This window comes from Protopterus annectens, chromosome 1.part2 (genome assembly GCF_019279795.1).
Source record: "Protopterus annectens isolate FY-2018-M chromosome 1.part2, PAN1.0, whole genome shotgun sequence".
Classification (NCBI taxonomy): Eukaryota; Metazoa; Chordata; order Ceratodontiformes; family Protopteridae; genus Protopterus; species Protopterus annectens.
Window position 1 is genome coordinate 940,769,485 of NC_056727.1, and position 19,683 is coordinate 940,789,167.

At 44.8% G+C, this 19,683-nt stretch overlaps 1 protein-coding gene across 1 annotated transcript in view; it reads right to left on the reverse strand.

The window, feature by feature from the left end:
- Positions 1–19,683, reverse strand: part of TOGARAM2 (TOG array regulator of axonemal microtubules 2) — a 1,500,446-nt gene that overhangs the window by 231,428 nt on the left and 1,249,335 nt on the right. The window contains exon 13 of the mRNA XM_044059883.1: positions 7,228–7,463. Coding sequence (XP_043915818.1) covers positions 7,228–7,463 — 236 coding nt within the window. The remainder of the gene's footprint in view (positions 1–7,227; positions 7,464–19,683) is intronic.

Genomic DNA, 19,683 nt, shown 5'->3' on the forward strand with positions numbered 1-19,683 from the left:
TACATTGGAGGCTTCACTCTTTATTGCCCCAGACTTGTTAAAACTGCTGTAAGACTGCATGGGAGAGGGTATACAAGCATTCCTGTATTAGAACCCAGGACCATGTATATGGCAGTCCTACACTTACACCTGTTGCCACAAGAATTCCCTTTTCTCTATGTGTGATCCTATAGTGTATTGAGGGATGTCATGTATAAGGGTACTGACAGCCTTATAAAAATGCTTTTGAAGAAATTTAGGTTTTGATGCTCTTCAAATTCATTACTGAAATCATTTCAAATTCTCCAGTCCGTACCAACTTCAGTTTTCATAGCTTATGATTGGTAGAATGGAATTAAAAAAAATGTAGGACTTCCTCAGTTTCAAGTAGGTTTATTGAGTGGTAACTGCTGCTAAGAAATTCAGAACGTTTACAAAAAAAAACATATGACTGTTTCCAGGGACCAAAGCATTCTATTTAGTAGCTTGCATCTAAAACAAAATCAAAGGTAATAGTGAAAGGAACATTTACTGAAGGCCATTTCCAGAAATGTGCAAATAAAAAAAGCACTATTTCTGGGTATTGCTAATCTTTGTCAGTAAATATAGGACACCTAAAGAAGTGCAGTGTTAATAGAGTATTATTATTATTGTGACAGAGTACATTATGGGAAGACTAAACTTAGGCTGAAAACTAAAATTGCATCAGTGCAGTGGATCTACAATTCCATTTTCAGGTAGATCGAATTAGAAAAGTACAGCTGCGTAAGTAAACTTACTATAACAGTAGATGTTTTGAATAGAGTAGCATAAGCCAGTATTGAAAGCTTCAGGGCATTTTCTATGTACCTTAACTGTTCAAAGCTTTCTTGATCCAGAAAACAAGGTAGGCTAGAGCTCTTAGAGTGTGGTATATGCTAGGGATAAAAAAATAAAATAAAAAAAAAAAAACAAATGAAAATGTCCAAACCCTGGTAAAAAAAACATCTAATGAAAAGAGGGTGGAGGCAGGGTCTTTCTACTGCAAATGTGATCTATTTGAACAACTTCTCTTATGGTAAGTTTGCTTACACAACTTGATTATGGTTATCATTAGATCACTGTTGCAGTAGTCTAAGCTGTAAGGTTGATTACCAAATATTAGAAAGACAGATAAATGGAAGATGACTATGAATCTAGGTGTCCATGGAGAATCATGGGATCACAGGACGTTACTAGGCTATTGGCCATGAGACCCTTATAAGCCTAGCCAAGAGTTTAACCCATGTTTAGACAAGTCAGCACCCAATGCCCCTGTCCATGCAGGGACATGGGTGGAATCCCAGGAATGCATTTTCTGTTTCCCATTCACTTATCCAGGTAAAGGGGTAAAGAGGTACTCTGCTTGACATGGAGAGTGAGTCTATTCCAAAGATCGAAGAGTCTCTCTGGGACACAAATCTGTCCTGCTAACAAGTCCTATTGATGTCACAGACCAGGTTGAGGCCACGCATGTGGGTTACTCAAGTGGAGCTTGACTTGCAGATATGCAGCAGTCCCATCAAGGCAGAGTCCAAGATCACCTTGTATGCCAGACAGAGGTCACCTCTGAGGAGTCTGTATGAAAATGAGTAGAGAGATAGGGCTTTTAGCCTATCCATGTATGGTAGATTTTTGAGGCCCTGGATTCTCCTGGTAAGAAACCTCTGTAGTCTCTCCATCTGTTTTATGTGCTTTGCGAAGTATATGCTGAACGGGCACTGTACTCAATAATGGGCCTTATAAGGGAAGAATACAGGGATGTTTTGTCCTCCTTGTCCCTGGATGAGATACCTTTATTATGAGGTGGGCCATTTAGAAAGCTTTCCATACAACAGAAGCAACATGGTGGTCAAAAGTCAGGTTGCTATCAACCCAGGTGCCCAAATCCCTCAAGACTGATTGCGTGCTTAGGGCATTGTTATTAATGTGATAATTTGTGGGGATGTCACTCTCCCCAAAGGGGATGATGATGCATTATTTGGTATTCAGCTTGAGGCCGTGTTTCTGGCACCAGTCATTTGTTTGGGTGAGACCCTCTTGGAGGATGTCCACATCACTACGGGAATTGATGACAACACTCAGCTTGCAGTCATCTGCAAACTTGGTCAACCATAGCCCACTGGTTTTAGCCTGCACCTCAGAAAGGTATATCCCAAATAACAGAGGCCCTAAGACTGAACCCTGGGGTATGCCAATTGATTTGGATCTACTGCTTGAGGTGGCTTCCCCTATTTGGACTAGGTTGGTTCTATCAGTAAGCCAGTTAGCTTCCCATCTGGTAACATACGGATTGATGCATAGTTGAGAGAGTTTATCTATTATGCCTGAGTGAGGAATAATGTCGAAGGCTTTGGCCAGGTCAAGGTAGGTGGTGTGCACAGTCTTCCCCTCATCCATGTCTTTGGTGACTGTCTCAAAGAAGTCAACCAGATTTAACAGGCACAACATCCCCTTGACAAAGCCATATTGTGTGGGATTGAGTGTTTTGAGGTTGCCAATGTCCTTTGTTAATGAGATCCATGACAATACATTCCATGGCCTTGCAGATCAGGCTAGTTAGGCTGATGGGTCTAAATTTCCTGGATCAGTGGACGCTCCACCCTTGTGCAAATAAATGACAGTGGCTGTCCTCCACTCAACTGGGACAAAGCTGGTACTCAGGCTTTGATTGAATAAGACATCTAATGATGCTGCAAGTTCCTGCCTGAGTTCATGTAGAATGCAACCGGAGATGTTATTGGGTCCCATGGAGGCTGTATTTTTTGCCTTTGAGAGAGCAGTGATGACCTGTTCCCTAGATATAAGGGGAAGAGGGCAGGTACTGGTAATGTCCTAATTTCCTGATGGGGGGGACAGAGGGGTGAAGTTTTTGCTGAATCTGTCAGCCAGCAAGTTTGCTATATCTACAAGATTTGTATATGTGATGTCCTTGACCACCATTTCTGAATAGATCTGAGTGTTTCCTTTGAGACTGCGGACATATGTGAAGAAGGTCTTATGATTATCTCTAGTAGATGTGGCCAATTTGGACTCGAAGTTTGCTTTGCAGGATTTTACTAGTGCACTTATTTGCTTGTTCAGGCTAAGGAGAGATTGCTTCAAATTGGGCACCTTCTCGTTCTTGGTCCTGGACAGCATTTTTTTTTCCTTTTGTTATAGGGTCTATTTATTGCAGATGTTCACCAGGTTTACTTTTCCTTGCAGAGGATGATTTAGTCCTGTCGGATATTCCTAATTCCATGCATCTGTACAAATGCTCGTATAGTGCTTTGGTGTAGTTTTGGATACTGGTGCCAGAGAGGGGGAGGGAGCTGTGAAGCTGTTTACACCATCCCTCAGGAGGCTGTAATCAGCTTTGGATAAGTTTTTTTGTTTGACCCTAGCTAGAGGGGGGGGGGGTCAGGGGAGATAGTGACTTTGAAAGTGATTGCTTTATGGTCGGATCTTACCAAGGAGGATGATACTGCAGGGAAGCTGCAGTGGTTACTCATGTTGGTTAATACCAAGTCCAAGATATTATCACCTCTTGTGGTGGTATCGACTAGCTGTTCCAAAGCATTTGCATTGACAAAATCAAAGAATTTCTGGGCATTTGTGTTCTGGCATGAGTAGTTCTTCCAGTTTATGGTTGAGTAGTTAAAGTCACCCAGGATCAGGGTAAAGGGTTGAATCTTGATAGATTCGAAGAGGTCCAGATAGGCAGATTGGGCATCTTGAGTCAGATTTAGGGGCCGGTAGCTAGCTATGATTTGTATAGGGGTCTTGTCAATGGTTAACTGCACCTTGAGTGGAAAAACCTGTTCTAGCCTGGAAAAGGACTCCAGCTTGCAATGCTTTAAAAAGTATGCACCAAACCAAATTGCTGCCTCTGGGATATTTATAGAGCCCTCACCCTGCCTGGAAGTGACTTTTTATGGTGAAAAGTTTGTCACTGTTGAAGTGACAGCCTGATCCCATGGCAAAAATGGGAAAAAGAGGTTGTGGATGAATAGCAGAACAAAATAGCATGAGACAACCATTTTGAAATTGTCCATTTTTACACTGATTGTTCTTTTTTCTTACATTCCTAGGAAATAAACACATGGTCAGCTTTCCTGGAGGATTTTGTTCTGTTCATGTAGCACCTGATCTACCTGTGTGCATCCAGAGTATGCAATATCCTTTCTCGTAGTTTGTAGGTTCTGGGAAAATGCAAGGAGATTAATAGATTGACTTAAAGTAAACTCTGAAACCACTTTAGGCTTAAATGGAAGATTTGTACTCAAAGACACAGTGTCCTTATGGAAAACAATATAAAACTGACTCACTATAACAGCTTGTAACTCAGATGCTTTCCTTGTAGAGGTTAGAACAATGAGTAACACTTGTTTTCATGTGAATAGCTTCAAATTAATCTGATGAGGTTGTTCAAATGAAAGAAATCTCATTTTTCTATCACAAAATTAAGATCCTATAAAGGAGCCACCTGTTTTCTAGGTGGATGTATACGCAAACCCCCTTTCAAAAACTGTTTGACTTGAGGCAGAGCACAGGGGGAGGGGAGATCTAAGAGCAAACAAGCAAAGATGGCAGAAAGATGAATCTTGATAGAGCAAGAAAGGTCAGAAACGGAGTGGAGGTATGATGGGTAACACAGATTGGAGGGAAAGTATCTTAAACTTTGGGACTTTGGCATAGAGGCTGAGAAAGGAGAGGTCTAGGAATGATCTTAGAAGTTGCTTATTTCTTTGGCACATGAAAGATTCTTGAATAGAATCATTTCCTTGTTTGAGCGGGGGGGGGGGGTCATAGAATCAGTAGCTCTTGAAGAGGTAAATAGACATTCTAACTTTTTGGGCTGTCCCTATTTCTTCGGGGGGGGGGGCATCTGTCTTTTCTAAACCTCCTTGCAATTGCTTTTTAAAGTTTTATTTGCTGGAACCTTGCTGAGACTGTTTTGTTTCCTGTAAGAGGTCACTAAATTAGAAAGTTCTTACTGAACTTAGAAACGAAGAATTGAAAAATATGGGTCACTCCTTGATTGTATTTCCCCCTTCATCAAATATTTTAAGGATCTCAGCAGCAGAAGAGACAAACAATAATGCTTTATCAAGGGAAGGATTTACAATCTCAGTTTAGACAATTTCTACAAAACCTTATGAATGTAAGCAATCAAATATTCTCATGACTGATACAGTGGCAGCTGCTGTGATTACATCATCAGGAAAATCATAAAACCACTTCCTAGAGTGTTTGGTCACCTAAGAATCAGACACTATTACAGAACTTACAGATCCTTTAGCATCTGAAGAAGTGAGGTTAACAGTTAACTTCTTAATGTTCTCAAAAGAATTACTTTTTTACATATAAACTTGGCAGTTTAGAATTCTGAAAGTCAAAGAAGCAAAATAATAAACTTTCTTCCCAAATCTATCGCAAGCATTCCTATCCTTATCTGAAGGAATAGGGTTAGCATTCACAATATGTTTGGCAGCAGATGGCTTTGTATGATCAGAGCCGAGATTAGGAAGCAAGTATTTGTGTGTCTGAGAGACTTTATACAACCTATCAGACTTTTTAAGGGTAAGAGATTGACTGTCAGGCATACTACAAAAACATCCTCCAATGCTGCTAAAATAGGAACAGCTGCAGGCTGAGGAAAATCCAGTTGCAATAAATCATAATAATTCTGCTAGGATACTGGAATTTCATTCTGTTACCAATGATACAGTTCTTTCATTTTAGTTAAAATTTCAGAAAAGGATATCTCTTCTTGAGTGAAATCTGAGGAAAAACATCTTCAGAATCAGAATCATCTTGAGAAAAATTTTGTGTAGAAAAAGACTCCAGCTCCAATCTTTGTTCTATGGACTGGGAATCAATGTCAGAAAGAGGGAATTATTTTTCTTTTTGAACTCAGTGACGAGACATGATTTAAAGAGCTAAAGGCTTGAAATAAACCTTTATTAAAACTCAGCAAATCTCCTTTGTCCATACTGACATAAACTAGAGAAGCCACATAGGTTCATAGGCGTTCATAGGTGCATACTAGGCTAATGGCCTTGGAGCCTTTACAAGCCCAGCCCATAGGACTACCCTGGCATCATGCCACCCAACCTTAGTTACCAGTGCCTCTGTCAAGTAGAGCCACTGGAGTGTTTAACTTTTTGTTTTCTTTTCCCAGGAAATCCCCACCCCTTGAAAAAGATCAACTCAAGGCAAGGGTACTTGCCTGGGAAGCAGGCACTTCAGCCCAGCTATCTACTGAATCACTTACAGTGTGATGTAGTGATATTTTTATGACATATAAAATCAATATGTGCTAAATAACTTTTATTTTTCAACAAATGCCAAAGCCTATCTTGCCTGTGAGTATTGATAATTGTGAAAACTGGGGCATGAATGGATAAGTTTAGAAAGACTCTAGGGCCATTAACCTAGCAATCTTCCATGATCTTATGATCTGACCAGACCTGTTCTTTCATCATTGAATCTACTGAGCACAGTGTCAATATTGCTAGATTACTGTAGGGGTTTATTGCTAATATAGTTGCGAAAGTCATGTAAATTATGTTTTTTTTTGTTTTCTAGTACCACGCATTTTAGTATAGTCAGTCAAATGTTGCATTTTTGTTGGCCATATAGCAAGCAAATTAGTTTTTTATAGTGAAGTACTATACTGCAATAAAACAGCCCAACAATGTCAAAATATCAATAAACCTCTCAAGAAAATAGAAAAATGGTATTTATCCATCATTTAACAAACTTTTATTATTCATAACAACATGCAAATTTATTTTTTTCAGAGCTCTGTTTACTAGATAGTCAGTCCTTTATAGTAATATGCACCAGCAGCAGATACAAGGGTGTATATGATGTGTTTGGCAGTAAATACAGTAATGATCTGCCTGTTAAACAGGTAAATAAAATGAGTTTGGGAGCAGATGTGGACACCTAAAACATGAATCTGTAGGTATCAGTTAATGCGTATCTGTAAAGAGAAGACAAATAAAAAATAAAATTCTTTGGTTATCTTTTATTTTGAAGAGTCACATTGAGAGCACAGATTATGTTTGTAGCATGCAAATATGATAGATGATTATAAATGCAATTACAATATTTTTAAAAATGACATTGCTACACTCCTTTGTTTTGGCTTGCTTGCCAGCAGTTGTTTAGTTATATGTTCTATTATTGTAGTATAACCAGTTATTTTCAAAACGAATGGTATTCTTTGCAGCTACATACCTCGCTCCACCTGTGATAAGAGCTGTTAGTGCTCGAGCAGGAGTCACATTGTCCACCATGACAGTCAGTGCTTCGTCAGCCTCATCACGGATGAATTCATTAGAATCTCCAGTCTTATGCAGCAGGACTCTGGCAATTTCATCCACTTCCTGATCCATGCTTTTCTTTAGTGTGTCAAACAACTTGCTTAGAGTTCTTATAGCATAACGTGACACCTTGGAACGCAAGTTATTGACCTACAGAATACAAAGATAGTTATGAAACAGAGTGAGAAAAATAATTATTAGAAATTGTTACTGAATAATGAACCTTTTGCATATTCACAAAACAAACAGCATCGGAATTACTAGATTAAAAGACCTAAATTGTGCTTGCAACATAAATAGAGCTGTTAGAAAGACAGATGGGCAGGATTCACGAAGCCTCCATGTAAGAGTTATAACTCATACACGGAGGCTGCAGTTAAACGGAGTGATGTCAGCATGCTCTGCATATTCATGAGAGCATGCTGAATCACACCTAAGTCTAACACGGTCCGTGTAAGACATTTGGGGGCGTGTCCGTAGGCTGAGCCCTGCAAGCGGACACGCCCCCATAAGTGTAAAGGTGTCCAAAGTAGACACCCACAACAGAGTCCACGGAAATGTGAATAAACACAACACAACACATGCCCCTACAGACTATTAAACATAAAAGAAATCTAAATGAACATGTCATATTTTTTTTAAATAGTAAAAATGTTTAACCGTGAGTGCGCTTATGCTGAAGCGTGCCGTAAGCGCGCAGCTACAGTTAGCAGTCAATGGGAAAGCATATAAGAACTAAATATGCAAAATAAGCCAGGAAGCAATAGCGTAGCGGTAGAGATGCCGGCTGCAGAGCAGGCATTCATGGTTCGAGCCCCCACAACACCATTTTTTTTTTTTTGCAAAATAAGCAGGAAAAAAGTCCCTGACACATATGTACACATAAAACCAGAATATATGTAAAATGCAATGAAATAGCCCATTTATATTGAATAAATGTGAGCTAAGAAATGAATAGAAACTGCCAGATGTGCCTATAGCTGAGCTACAGTTCAACAGAGTGAGTGTATGTGCCCGTAGATAAGCATTGGTCCAACTGGTGCAAACTGAGTGCCCGTAGCTGAGCAGTGGTTTACCATGCTAAATATATGTGCCCCTAACTGAGCTGAGCGGAATATGCGTGCCGATAGCCAAATGAGGCTTAAAGCAGCGTACCCCGTTTGCGCGGAGCTGCGCACCGCGCAAACAAGCTAACCGACGGGCAACGTTGAGCAAGCCGTATCAAAACTGCCTTTACACAGACACACCCCTCAACATGTCTAGACAGTCATGAAAAATAAAAAGCAGTGGCCAGGTTCGAACCCAGGATACTATACACCATAGTCAAGGTACAGAACCACTAAGCCATGACAGCAGTACCTAGAAATGCAATAATAGCTCATATATAGGAATGAATACAAACTACAGCATGACAATGCAGGTTTACTGAAGTTGATACAATTCCAAAATGGCCAATCACAGATATGTGCGGGAAAAACGGACTATATAAGCCCCATAGGCGGGAATACACAGCATAAACGATTGTAGAACAGACCTGCAGGCAGAATGTCAGGTGTAGGAGAGGGTAGTCGCTTTCGAGCGCAGAGGTGGGGTGTTGAGGAGTCCAGGTACATGGCCTGGCTCCTAGTCCACAACCATGAGGCCCAACTCATGCAGGGCCAGGTCCTCTGGGGAGCGGACAGGGCTGAGGCGTGGGACCAGTTGGCTCATGAACTCACCAGTGCCACAGGAATTCCAAGGACAGGTGAGCAGGTCCGTCACCACCATGCGGACCTGAAGAGACGCAAGCAGGACCAACTGAACCTTTGGATCCAGGAGGCCCGGCAATCACCCAACGCCCACCACTGAGTAAGTAACAATTAATTATGTATGTAGAAAGTTAAACTACCTGAAATTATGGAGATGTGTATTCCAATATTACTTCATTTATATTACAGCTGCAGGTGTCCGTTCTGCGAACCGCAGAGCCTATGCCGATAGGCTGGTGCGGTTGCCACCAGGCAGGTCAGTAATCCACTACCAGTAACTGTAAAGATATATAAATGTATGACAGTCAGCAAAAGAGTGCAGTGTAGCCAGGAAGGAATTAAATCTGCAAGTAACAGTGTGAAAGTGTATGCAAGTATTGCTTGATTACAACAGTTCCCAGCCTGAAAGTGTAAACTAAACATGAAACTGTCCAACATATATTTTGAAATAAAAATGCCCTGCCTGTAAGAAAATAGTACACAACCTGCAGCAGCATGTAAAGTATAGCTGCAGAAGAGGATGAAATCACATGTGTGAAATATATCCCTGTGGAAATACTGAAACATGACAGAAGTGAGACTGCTGGAAAGAACTGTAATAACCACTGTTAAAACATGTCAATAAAGCCTAGAAGTACCAGTCTGAATAGTAACATGAAAGCAAGTGAGAGAGTGTGAGAAAGTGTCAGGAATACAGCAATACAGTAGTAATAACCCCTGAATAAACTATACTGCAGTCAGGACAGAATTAAATGCATGTGAGACTCAGAACCAAACAGCAAAATCTGTTCAAAGTGTTGCTGCATGTGGAATGTGTACCCCAAAATCTGGATATGTTGCTCCCAGTCTGAAATACGCAGATAGGATGATTGTCTGATATACCAAACATCCACACTTGTCTACAAGTATATAAAGCAAAAGTAACAGGATGATGTATCTGAACAAAGCTTGATATGAATGTGTATGAACAGCAATAAAATGTAGATTGATGTTGCAGTAACAGTCCCATCTGCAAGGTGAAGTAGTTAACATATAGGACACTGTAGTTAGAACAGTAGTGTGTATATAACTGTAGCTATTAGAAATGTACAGCATATGTATTTGTATTGAAGGTGTTAATATTACTTTATTTACCCCACCCTCTAACCACCTATAACCCATTCCACGTGAAAATGGTATGTGCAATCACAATTAACACCCCTGGACGTCTGTCCTGTTGGGTCATATATATTTGCATGTCTGTTGATGCATCCGCCCTGTTCATACATCCACACCTGATGGCCTGTTGCCATCAATCAACCCTGCATGTTGTTGGACTGTGTATTACTGTTCAAATTATGCATGTGTTTTGCACGCTGTTCAATGGTGTGAATATCTGGGTGTTTGGTTAATGGGAATACTAATGCATGCTGTTACAACTAACTGTGAATGGTATTATATGTCACTAACCCAAACTGTCATGACATAATGCAAAACATAGAACGACAGGGAAGGCGGGTTCCAGCGGACCCACCTCTCCCACCTCAGCTGGCGAGTGCACCTGGCACTAGTGCCGAGTCTGGACCCTCCTCCGGTGGCCCTGTGCCACCTGCGGGTGGAAGCGCTGCAGGGGATGGGGCTCGCCCCCCCTCTGCAAGTGTGGCCAGAGGAGATCCACCACTCACCCTCCGTAGTGTCCGGACTGTGGTGCGTAGGGAGATTCGGGACTCTGTCCTTGAGCCCCTACGCCAGCTCGAGGCATGGGTGGCGCAACTAACGGGCATGCCCGTTGCCCCGCCTACACAGCCCCCAGCACAGCCCGTCCTGGGCAGTGAAGGGACAGTGGCAACTGCCTATGGGTGGGGATATCAGTTCCACTGTTGCCATCTGTGGGCTCATGGGCTCTGGATATCCAAACCTCCGTCCCCGTCATTTGTGTAACCCCCCCACACGTGTCATACACCGCCCCTGTATGCGTCTTGTTTGTCTTGTCTGTTTACCTACCCAGCCTACCTCCCCATCTGAACCAACTTCCTTCACCTGACATACCACTCTTACCTGAAAAAAAAAAGGGCACTCTGTACCCACAAAAAAATTACGCCCCATACATAGCTGCCCATTCCGCACACATGTCCACTGGACATGGACCCTATCAATTACAATTGGCTGTACAACAAGTATTATTGTTGTCCTGACACCTCTCCCAGGGGTGGAAGGTTTCAAATGTCACACCAAATTACATACATATGCACAGCTGTTGCTGATGAAGAAATGGGCAGCTATGGGCCTTACCTACATCCCTCCTGCACATCCCAAGCTTGTTTCCCTACTGTCTTACCCTCTTTGTGACCCCTTTTCACCACTTTCCTGTCTCCCCATTTTCTTTTCTTTCAAAGAAAATAGCGCGGGTGTGCGCCAGAGTAAGCACCGTTAAGCAGTTGTAAGCGGGTGTGCGCGGAGCTAACCGCCAGTGCGCATGCGTGAGCTCTGCGCAAACCAGCGCTAGCCCGGTTACAACTGCTTAAAAGTGCCTTAGTCACTGTGATTGACAGGTCCTGTACTCAGTTCAAAAGAAAAATAAACTCCCACTGTCAGTCCCGAACCCAGGACCTTGGAAACACTAGTCTGTACACCCTACCACTAAGCCATGACTCTTATACAAACACATTGTGCTAAAATAAATATAACATGTAAAAGTAGGGATGAATGTAAAGGGAATATAGGATGTGTAGTACACAAAGCATGCCATTTAAAATAAATGTCACAAACAATGGATATCCATAATAGTAGTGTGTGAAAAGAAACAGCCATGCTAGTTGGCAGCCTGTAGATAATAAGGTCAGTTAAAGTACATAGGTATATGTATGCATATGTATATATATATATATATATATATATATATATATATATATATATATATATATATATATATAGATATACTTGTAGGAGTCAAAGTGCATACACACTTGCTACAGGGAACATGAAAGAGGAATGGAGAACTGTGAATATACAACACAGCCTGAAGCATGAGAGAGATACTAACCTTTACAATCACAGAACACTGTCCACAGCATACCAGCATGGTCCCCACCCACACAATCTGAAAGGGCAACGCCTATCACACATACCCTTTTATAGCACTGACCTGAAATCACAGTGAGAACTGCAATCAGTACACAACCAGCTGTATGCAATTAGCAAATGCTGGCCCTCAATTGGTGCAGAGGCCATCACATGGACCTATGCAAATACCTACAAAAGCATCCAGTGCTAACACTCCCCACATGCAATAAATTAATTGCATTGTCTGGAAGCAGACAGAGAGAGGCCGAGAAGTGGAAGAGAGAGAGAGAGAGAGAGAGAGAGAGCACCAAAATAAAAAAAAAACACTGTGACTCTCCCTACCCTGAAGCTGTCAGCACTGACAGGGATAGCAGCGGCAAGCAGAAGCTGTGGAACGCAACCAGCTGCGACATACAGAGGTAATGCAAAGAAGCAGGTTAACAGTGTGCATACTGTGAACCCTCCAAATGTGTCATAGGTCTGTATCCATAGGTATGTCCATGTGATATGTTGTGTGTACGTAGTTCCAACAAAAGGGGATGACCACACATCACATGTCAAGCAGGCATAGGCCAGGACCCTGGTAGCATGTGTCTGTGCGTTGGCCTAGCAATGGCTGTAGTGACTGCTTTGAAATGTCAGCCAGGCCCCAAGCCAGGATCAGCCCATCCCAAAGGCACACTGGCTGGGAACAAGTGTCTGCAGGTACCTGATGTCACTGCACATGCATCCCATACTGCAGTACCCCATAGCGTAGCAGACCAGGCCCATTATGCATATGATGTGGTAATTCCCAGGGTCAGTCGAGGTGTCCCCTTAGTGTTGTGGGACCACTGCTGCTGTATGCCACTGTCCAGGTACATATCCTGTAGCATGGCCAAGATAAACTATCACTGTTACATGCGGTGGTATGTCCCCCCAGAGTGCTGGTAGCACACATCCAGGGGGACCACGAGGTCACAGTGATGCTGTGTGTTCTCCTCCGCTGAGGGCGGCCCTCACCTGGACATGTGCGATGATAGGGAGGTTACACCCAGCTGTGATAAATATCCGAAAGGTGAGGGAGAGGAGGGGGATGTGCACCGAACATGTCTGCAGGAATGTTGCCAATATGCGTGTGTTTGGTGAATGTTAAGTAGGTGTGGACTAACACAGAGCATATCCGAGGCATGTGGTCGGTATGTGTAACATAACTGAAGAAGGCCTTGTGGTCATCCACAGTGTTTGTGTCTATTACCCTCCCAGAGTAGGCTGTGGCTGTTGTTACGACGGACTGTAGCGTAGTACCAGTGCTGACCACAGATGCCTACCCTTAATGTGAATGTGCTCTGTCCTGCAGTAGCCCCTGCTATTGTTATACAATCTGCCTCTGTCTGGGGTCCACTGGACAGGATGCCTAACCGTTGTGCATAGGGTCCGGGTTAGACATGTGTGTGCAAGTGTCATGCAATCCGCAGCATGTCTGTGGTAAGCATTTGCAAAGGGGTCAGCAGTGTGGCTTGTGGCTTCCACTGGCCCAGTGTGCTGCATGGATACCATCCCAGTCCCAGCAAGTGAATAACTGTCTAACCACATACATATCAATGTAGTCTACTGTACTGGTGGTGGTGGTGGGATATGTATATCCAGGCCGTGTAACGTCTGTCCACAGCAGAGTAGTGGATGGTGTCCCACATACAGTACCTTGGGATGGACCCCCAGAGTGAGGTTGTGCATAGCACCTGTCAGTGTGTGCTGACCGATGGGGCATGCTACTACGTAGTGTGGAATGTGGCAGGTATTGTTGCACAGGTATTGGCTGAGCACTGATATCTGGCCATGTACCTGTGTATCCACCACGACACACACACATGCAACATATGGGAGTAGTAGTATATCACTACACATGCATAACATGTATAGTATGTGTGCCATACATTGCTGACATGGTCTGCTGATATCCTGTCTGTGTTCTCTTCCAGGGAGATGGCGCGACAGCGTAACCCTGCCTACTCTGTTGCAGAGGATGAGGAGATCCACCAGAGCCTGGTGCGGGAGTATGACATCCTGTTTTCCTGCACCAGTCAGAACCAGCAGGAGAGGGCCGCACTGTGGCAAGACCTGGTCCGTAGGGTAAATGAAATTGGCACGCATAACAGGACATATGAGCAGGTACGACATCACTGCAGTGATTTAATCCGAAGTGTCCGGCAGCGTGCAGCAGATATCCACAGGCAACAGGTCGCCACAGGAGGTGGGGTGGCCACACATCCCCCCCTCACCAGACTGGAGGGGCTACTCCTAAGTGTTGTGGCTCCAGCCCCGGAACACCAACAGCAGTACACCTGCATTATGATGGAGGCTGGTTCCACACAGCAGCACGACATGGAGCGTGCAGGTAATATGCCATATGTACACCTGACTGTTCTGTACACTGTATCATATGCAATATCAATGGGACAGATGTGCCCACTAACATTAATCTCATCCTTTCTGCAGGTCCCTCCAGGGTTACAGAGAGACAGGCCATCCATGCTGGTGAGTGTGTTTAACATAACCTATAATAGTCCTGATAATGCTAGTAACAGTAGTGTAACTCAGTAGTGCTCTGTGTGTATACTGCAGGGTGTGCATGTGTGCATGTGTGCAGGTGTGTCAGTACCCATGTGTGCACGTGTGCAGGTGTGCCTGTGTCCAAGTGTGCATGTGTGCCTGTGTCCACGTGTGCATGTGTGCATGTGTGCCTGTGTCCACGTGTGCATGTGTGCATGTGTGCCTGTGTCCACGTGAGCATGTGTGCATGTGTGCCTGTGTCCATGTGTGCATGTGTGCCTGTGTCCATGTGTCCATGTGTGCATGTGTGCATGTGTGCATGTGTGCATGTGCACATGTGTGCATGTGTGCATGTGTCCATGTGTGCATGTGTGCATGTGTGCCCGTGTGCATGTGTCCACGTGTGCATGTGTCCACGTGTGCATGTGTGCATGTGTGCCCGTGTGCATGTGTCCATGTGTGCATGTGTGTATAAGTGCATCACTGGTAACAATGTCTGGAGAATGTAAACTGTGTTTCCTGTCTCCATCCCACAGGTTCTGGGGCTGCTCTGGTGACCTGCAGCAGGGAACCTGAATCCTGTGCCACGGCTACTGGTAATGATGATATATGTGTAATGGTACAGGAAGGTGTGTCAGGGTCTGCCATTGGTCAGCCAATTGACAGTACACAGCTGTCAACCCCATCATTGCGCACAGTCATCCTGCCTATACATCCTATGTCACCATTGTCCCTAGGTGATGGACAGGATACAGCGGGCATAGACCAGGGTAATGTGGTACCTGTGGCACATGCGTCCCCACACAGCAGCCATGGGCAGGGTCCTCCGATGGTACCACACAGACAGTTGCCCATGGGTTCTCGTGGGAGCATCCGTGGGCGTACTGCCTCTGGCCGGCGTGCCCAACGAGGTCTGTCAACCTCAGCGATGTTTCGGACTGTCATGCAGGCTCAGTCACGTATGGAAAGGTACACCAGACAGGGTCTGAGGGAGCTCAGAGCATGCCGCACAGCCATGACAGACAGTATGCGTGACATTGCGGATGCTATCCGTAACTTCACCGATGTCATAGACAGACGTTGTGGGGACATCTTACAGCAGTTCCACAACCAGATGTCCATGAGCCAGGGCAGTGGTGGGCGTCTGCGGCGTCGACGTGGCCGTATGCCGGCAGCGGCAGCAGCTGGCAGTCGGCGCGGACGGCAACAGGCTTGTGCATGCCCCCATAGTGCCAGCAGCAGCCCCAGCAACGCTGGGTCTGTGCTGTCATCGGAACGCCCCAGGAGACCACGTGCGCGTGGCTCTGGACAGTCCCAACAGGGACATGTGTCCAGTCAACACACTCCCGCTTCTGATGACAGTACCCAGTCAGGCGTTGTACTGGATACGGTCCGTAGCACCCCTGCCAGGCACAGGTACCGTGTCCGTGCACACAGACACTGATCTGTACGGCCTGCCAGGTGCAGTCTGTGGCTGTCCACAAACCCCTGTATATGGCAGCCATGAGGTGGAACTGTGTGCGTGCATACACACATGCGGAATGTCAACACTTAGGGCAACCACATACATGCACACACTGCAGCAACACTGGCCCACCCTGTACTGCTGCCCCTCACCAACACACATACACACACATGTCAATTGGTGGTATCAGTGGCTGACTCAGGCATACCTAATCCACACCCTGTGCATATGATGACACTGTGCCACCTCCTGCAATCTCCAACATCATTGCGGGAACAGGTAAACACGTTGCTGATGCACAGGGTGACTACATAGACGTGTATTATTAGTATCATGTTGGTAACAGTACAGTGTGCTGCTATGACTGTGTGTGTACCCCAGCATGCCTGCTGTAGTAACTGTATGAATGTCATGAATTGTTATCTGCACCCATAGTACATACCAAAGCATAACAGCTGCACATAATTGCATGCCGGTGGTAAGGTTGTCAACAGATAGCCGCATACATGGGTAGCACAGGGGGAATGCTAACGCAAGTAGTGATATGCAATGGTGGACATGTACAGTAATGGTGTCAAGATGCCCACAACAACTATGCCATGTGTATGTTCACGCATCTAGATATGTGTGCAGTACCAATGTTGTCCAGACCACAAATAAGTATGACATAATATCGGTTCCACCATGGCCATCTGTGCTGCGTATTCCTGGGTACATGTTGACAGTGCCTACATATATGCATTGTGAATTACTGTTATTGTTACCCCTTCTTCGTTGTATGATGCAGTACTTGTAGCCCTGTGTACTGTAGCCTTGTATGCATGCATGTTCACCTGGGGTCCCCTGGAACACTGCTTACACCTGCAATGCAGGGTTACAGTGCTTCTGTAGACTGCTACTGACATCTGCATAGCGTACCATATGTATGTCAACCTTACACATGACAGAACGGCACTGTCTGTCCTGTGCACATGTAAGTAGCCTGTGACACATTGCACACGTCTTACCCGGCATATACCCACGTGTGCAGTCATATATGTCAGTGCTATGAGACAGAGGCAGTCCACCCACACATACACACCTTCAGTATGTTGTTCCCCATTGGCCCTATGTGTTGGTACTCACCATGGCAATCACACTACTAGGGTGGCATGTCCAAAGGTAACCTGTGAATCGCCTCTATGGTCCAGTCATGGTTTATGTGGGTCATGTGTCATCGTCACAGCTGCCACATGTATGCAGTCAGCCATCACCCTTGGCCAGGTATATACAACACATGTGTGGGATGCCACCACACAGCCAGTCTGGGGACCGGTCTCTCTGAACCCAGTGATGCCATACCCTGTCAGGTGGCATGTCATATATACTACGTACAGGACAAACGTCAGACCCAATCCCTGCCGCTACTAATGATAATACCCCTGAAGACGTTCCTGATAGCTTTGACCAGTCCTTTACTGAGACAGTGCAGGCCCTAGCTTGCCGACTACCTCCTAGCTCCCCTGGTCCCGAAAGCAGCACCCCTAGAAAACTACGTGCGTCCAGCTGCCAACCGGTCGCCACTTCACATCTCCGTACCTCGGTTGTAACAGTGAAACCCACTACACTGTGTGCCGATCAACACCCTGCCGAGTACCTATCAACACCAGATGATGCTATTGCTTACCCCGTCTCAAAGGTAATCAAAGGTACTATGTCAGAATCTAACATTCCCACCATCTGTAAAATGTCATATGTAATCCCACTTCACACAGGAGGCAGCTCTACTGACGTCTCCACTGATAGGCCAATAGCTATACACTCTCCACTTGCAGAGGTTATGGTGACTTTCGACATAGACAAGTCATGCACCGCCTAGTCCAACATTGCAGTATGGCAGACACTCAGCATGGCTTACGTTCTCATCACAGCACTCCGTCAGGCCTCCTAGCCTTTACTAACACCATAAGCCATACCTGCAACATCAATGATATATCCACAGCCCTCTGTTTGGATAACTCAAAGGCATACGATATGGTTGATCACCAACTTGGACTCTGCACCCTGCACAGACTGTCTAGATACTGGAGCCTTCCAATGGTGTCAATCCTACCTGCATGGTCAACAGCAGGCCGGCCTCTGGCAGACCAAACCCTCTAACCGTCTACCAGACACCCTCAGAGTACCACAAGGCTCTATCCTAAGGCCCTTGCTGTCCTCCATCGTCATTAACGACCATTATACTGTCATCCCAAATGCCAGCTGTATCCAATACGCTGTATACCCTACTCTGATCTGCTCAGCCACATCTCCAGTACAGTTATGTTCAGCTACCCAGACCACCTGTAATACAATAGCAAACTGGCTTTCTGAACGTCGTCTGATCCTACATCCCAGTCACACTGGACTGCTGTTATTCCACAAACACGTATGTCTACCACGTTCACCGTTACCATAACAACAACCGATGGCACAATACTCTACCCTGACCCATCTCAACAACTATTAGGTGTCATCATAGACAATAACCTCACATGTGACATACATGTTAACCAGATTAGCCAAGCCATCAATAGAAAGCTAGGGTCACTTTACAGAATTAAAGCCTTCCTAGCCCCTCCAGCTAGAGGTGCCATAGCTCACTCACACCGTGTTGCAGCCCTTCTGTATGCATCCCCTCTACTCTCACATATGAACAAGACTGTCCTTAACAAGCACTGGATTTGCTACAACCACATTGCCAGGCTTGCCACTGGCCCGCCTGGTAGGACACATCATTGCATCAATCTAAATCAGCTTGTTTGGCTTGCAATACCCAGCCTAATACAGTATAACCAAATGATTATGGCCTATAACATCCTGTATAATCCGGACAATACTCCTGCACTTAAATTACACTCACCCCTATAACAATCCTAGACCGCTTCGAGCCTCTAACATTGTACTGCTTCGGACTAGCGAGTCTATTAACACAGCTGGTGATTCTGTCTTTGCAAACCCTGTACGTAGATCCTGGAACCCACTTCCAGCTGATATTACCCTAATGTCCACCTTAGTTCATTCAACAGTAGACCCAAACAACATTTGTCATGTAACTGGCTATGTCAGTGTATCAGGCCTGGCTAACTCGGATGTGTAACCTGTGTGAACCACTGTACTGTGTAAATACAATGTAATCCTGGCTTGTGCTCAGGTCTGACATTAACCTGTGGAACATGTTGGACCTGCTTACTTATGTAATCTCTGTTCATAATCTGTTTGTACTATGTCATGCTAGTATTTTCTAATGCTGTATCTGCTACCCTCGTAGCTTGTCTCCACGGGCCTACCCTGGGAATGGACATGCATCCAGTTGGGCTATCCCAGTCAACATATGTAGGACCAATAAATGTATCAATACATGATATTACAGTGACAACAATACCAGGCAGACATTGCCACACACTGACAGCATGCTGAACACACTGGGGCATACGTAGGGACTCAGACTAGCAGCCTGCCTGTGCATCACACACCTCCGCAGCTGGCACACAGGCATATGTTCCGTCGGAACACAGCACATGCCACACATGGCACGCACATCCCCTGTACCGCACACCCACAG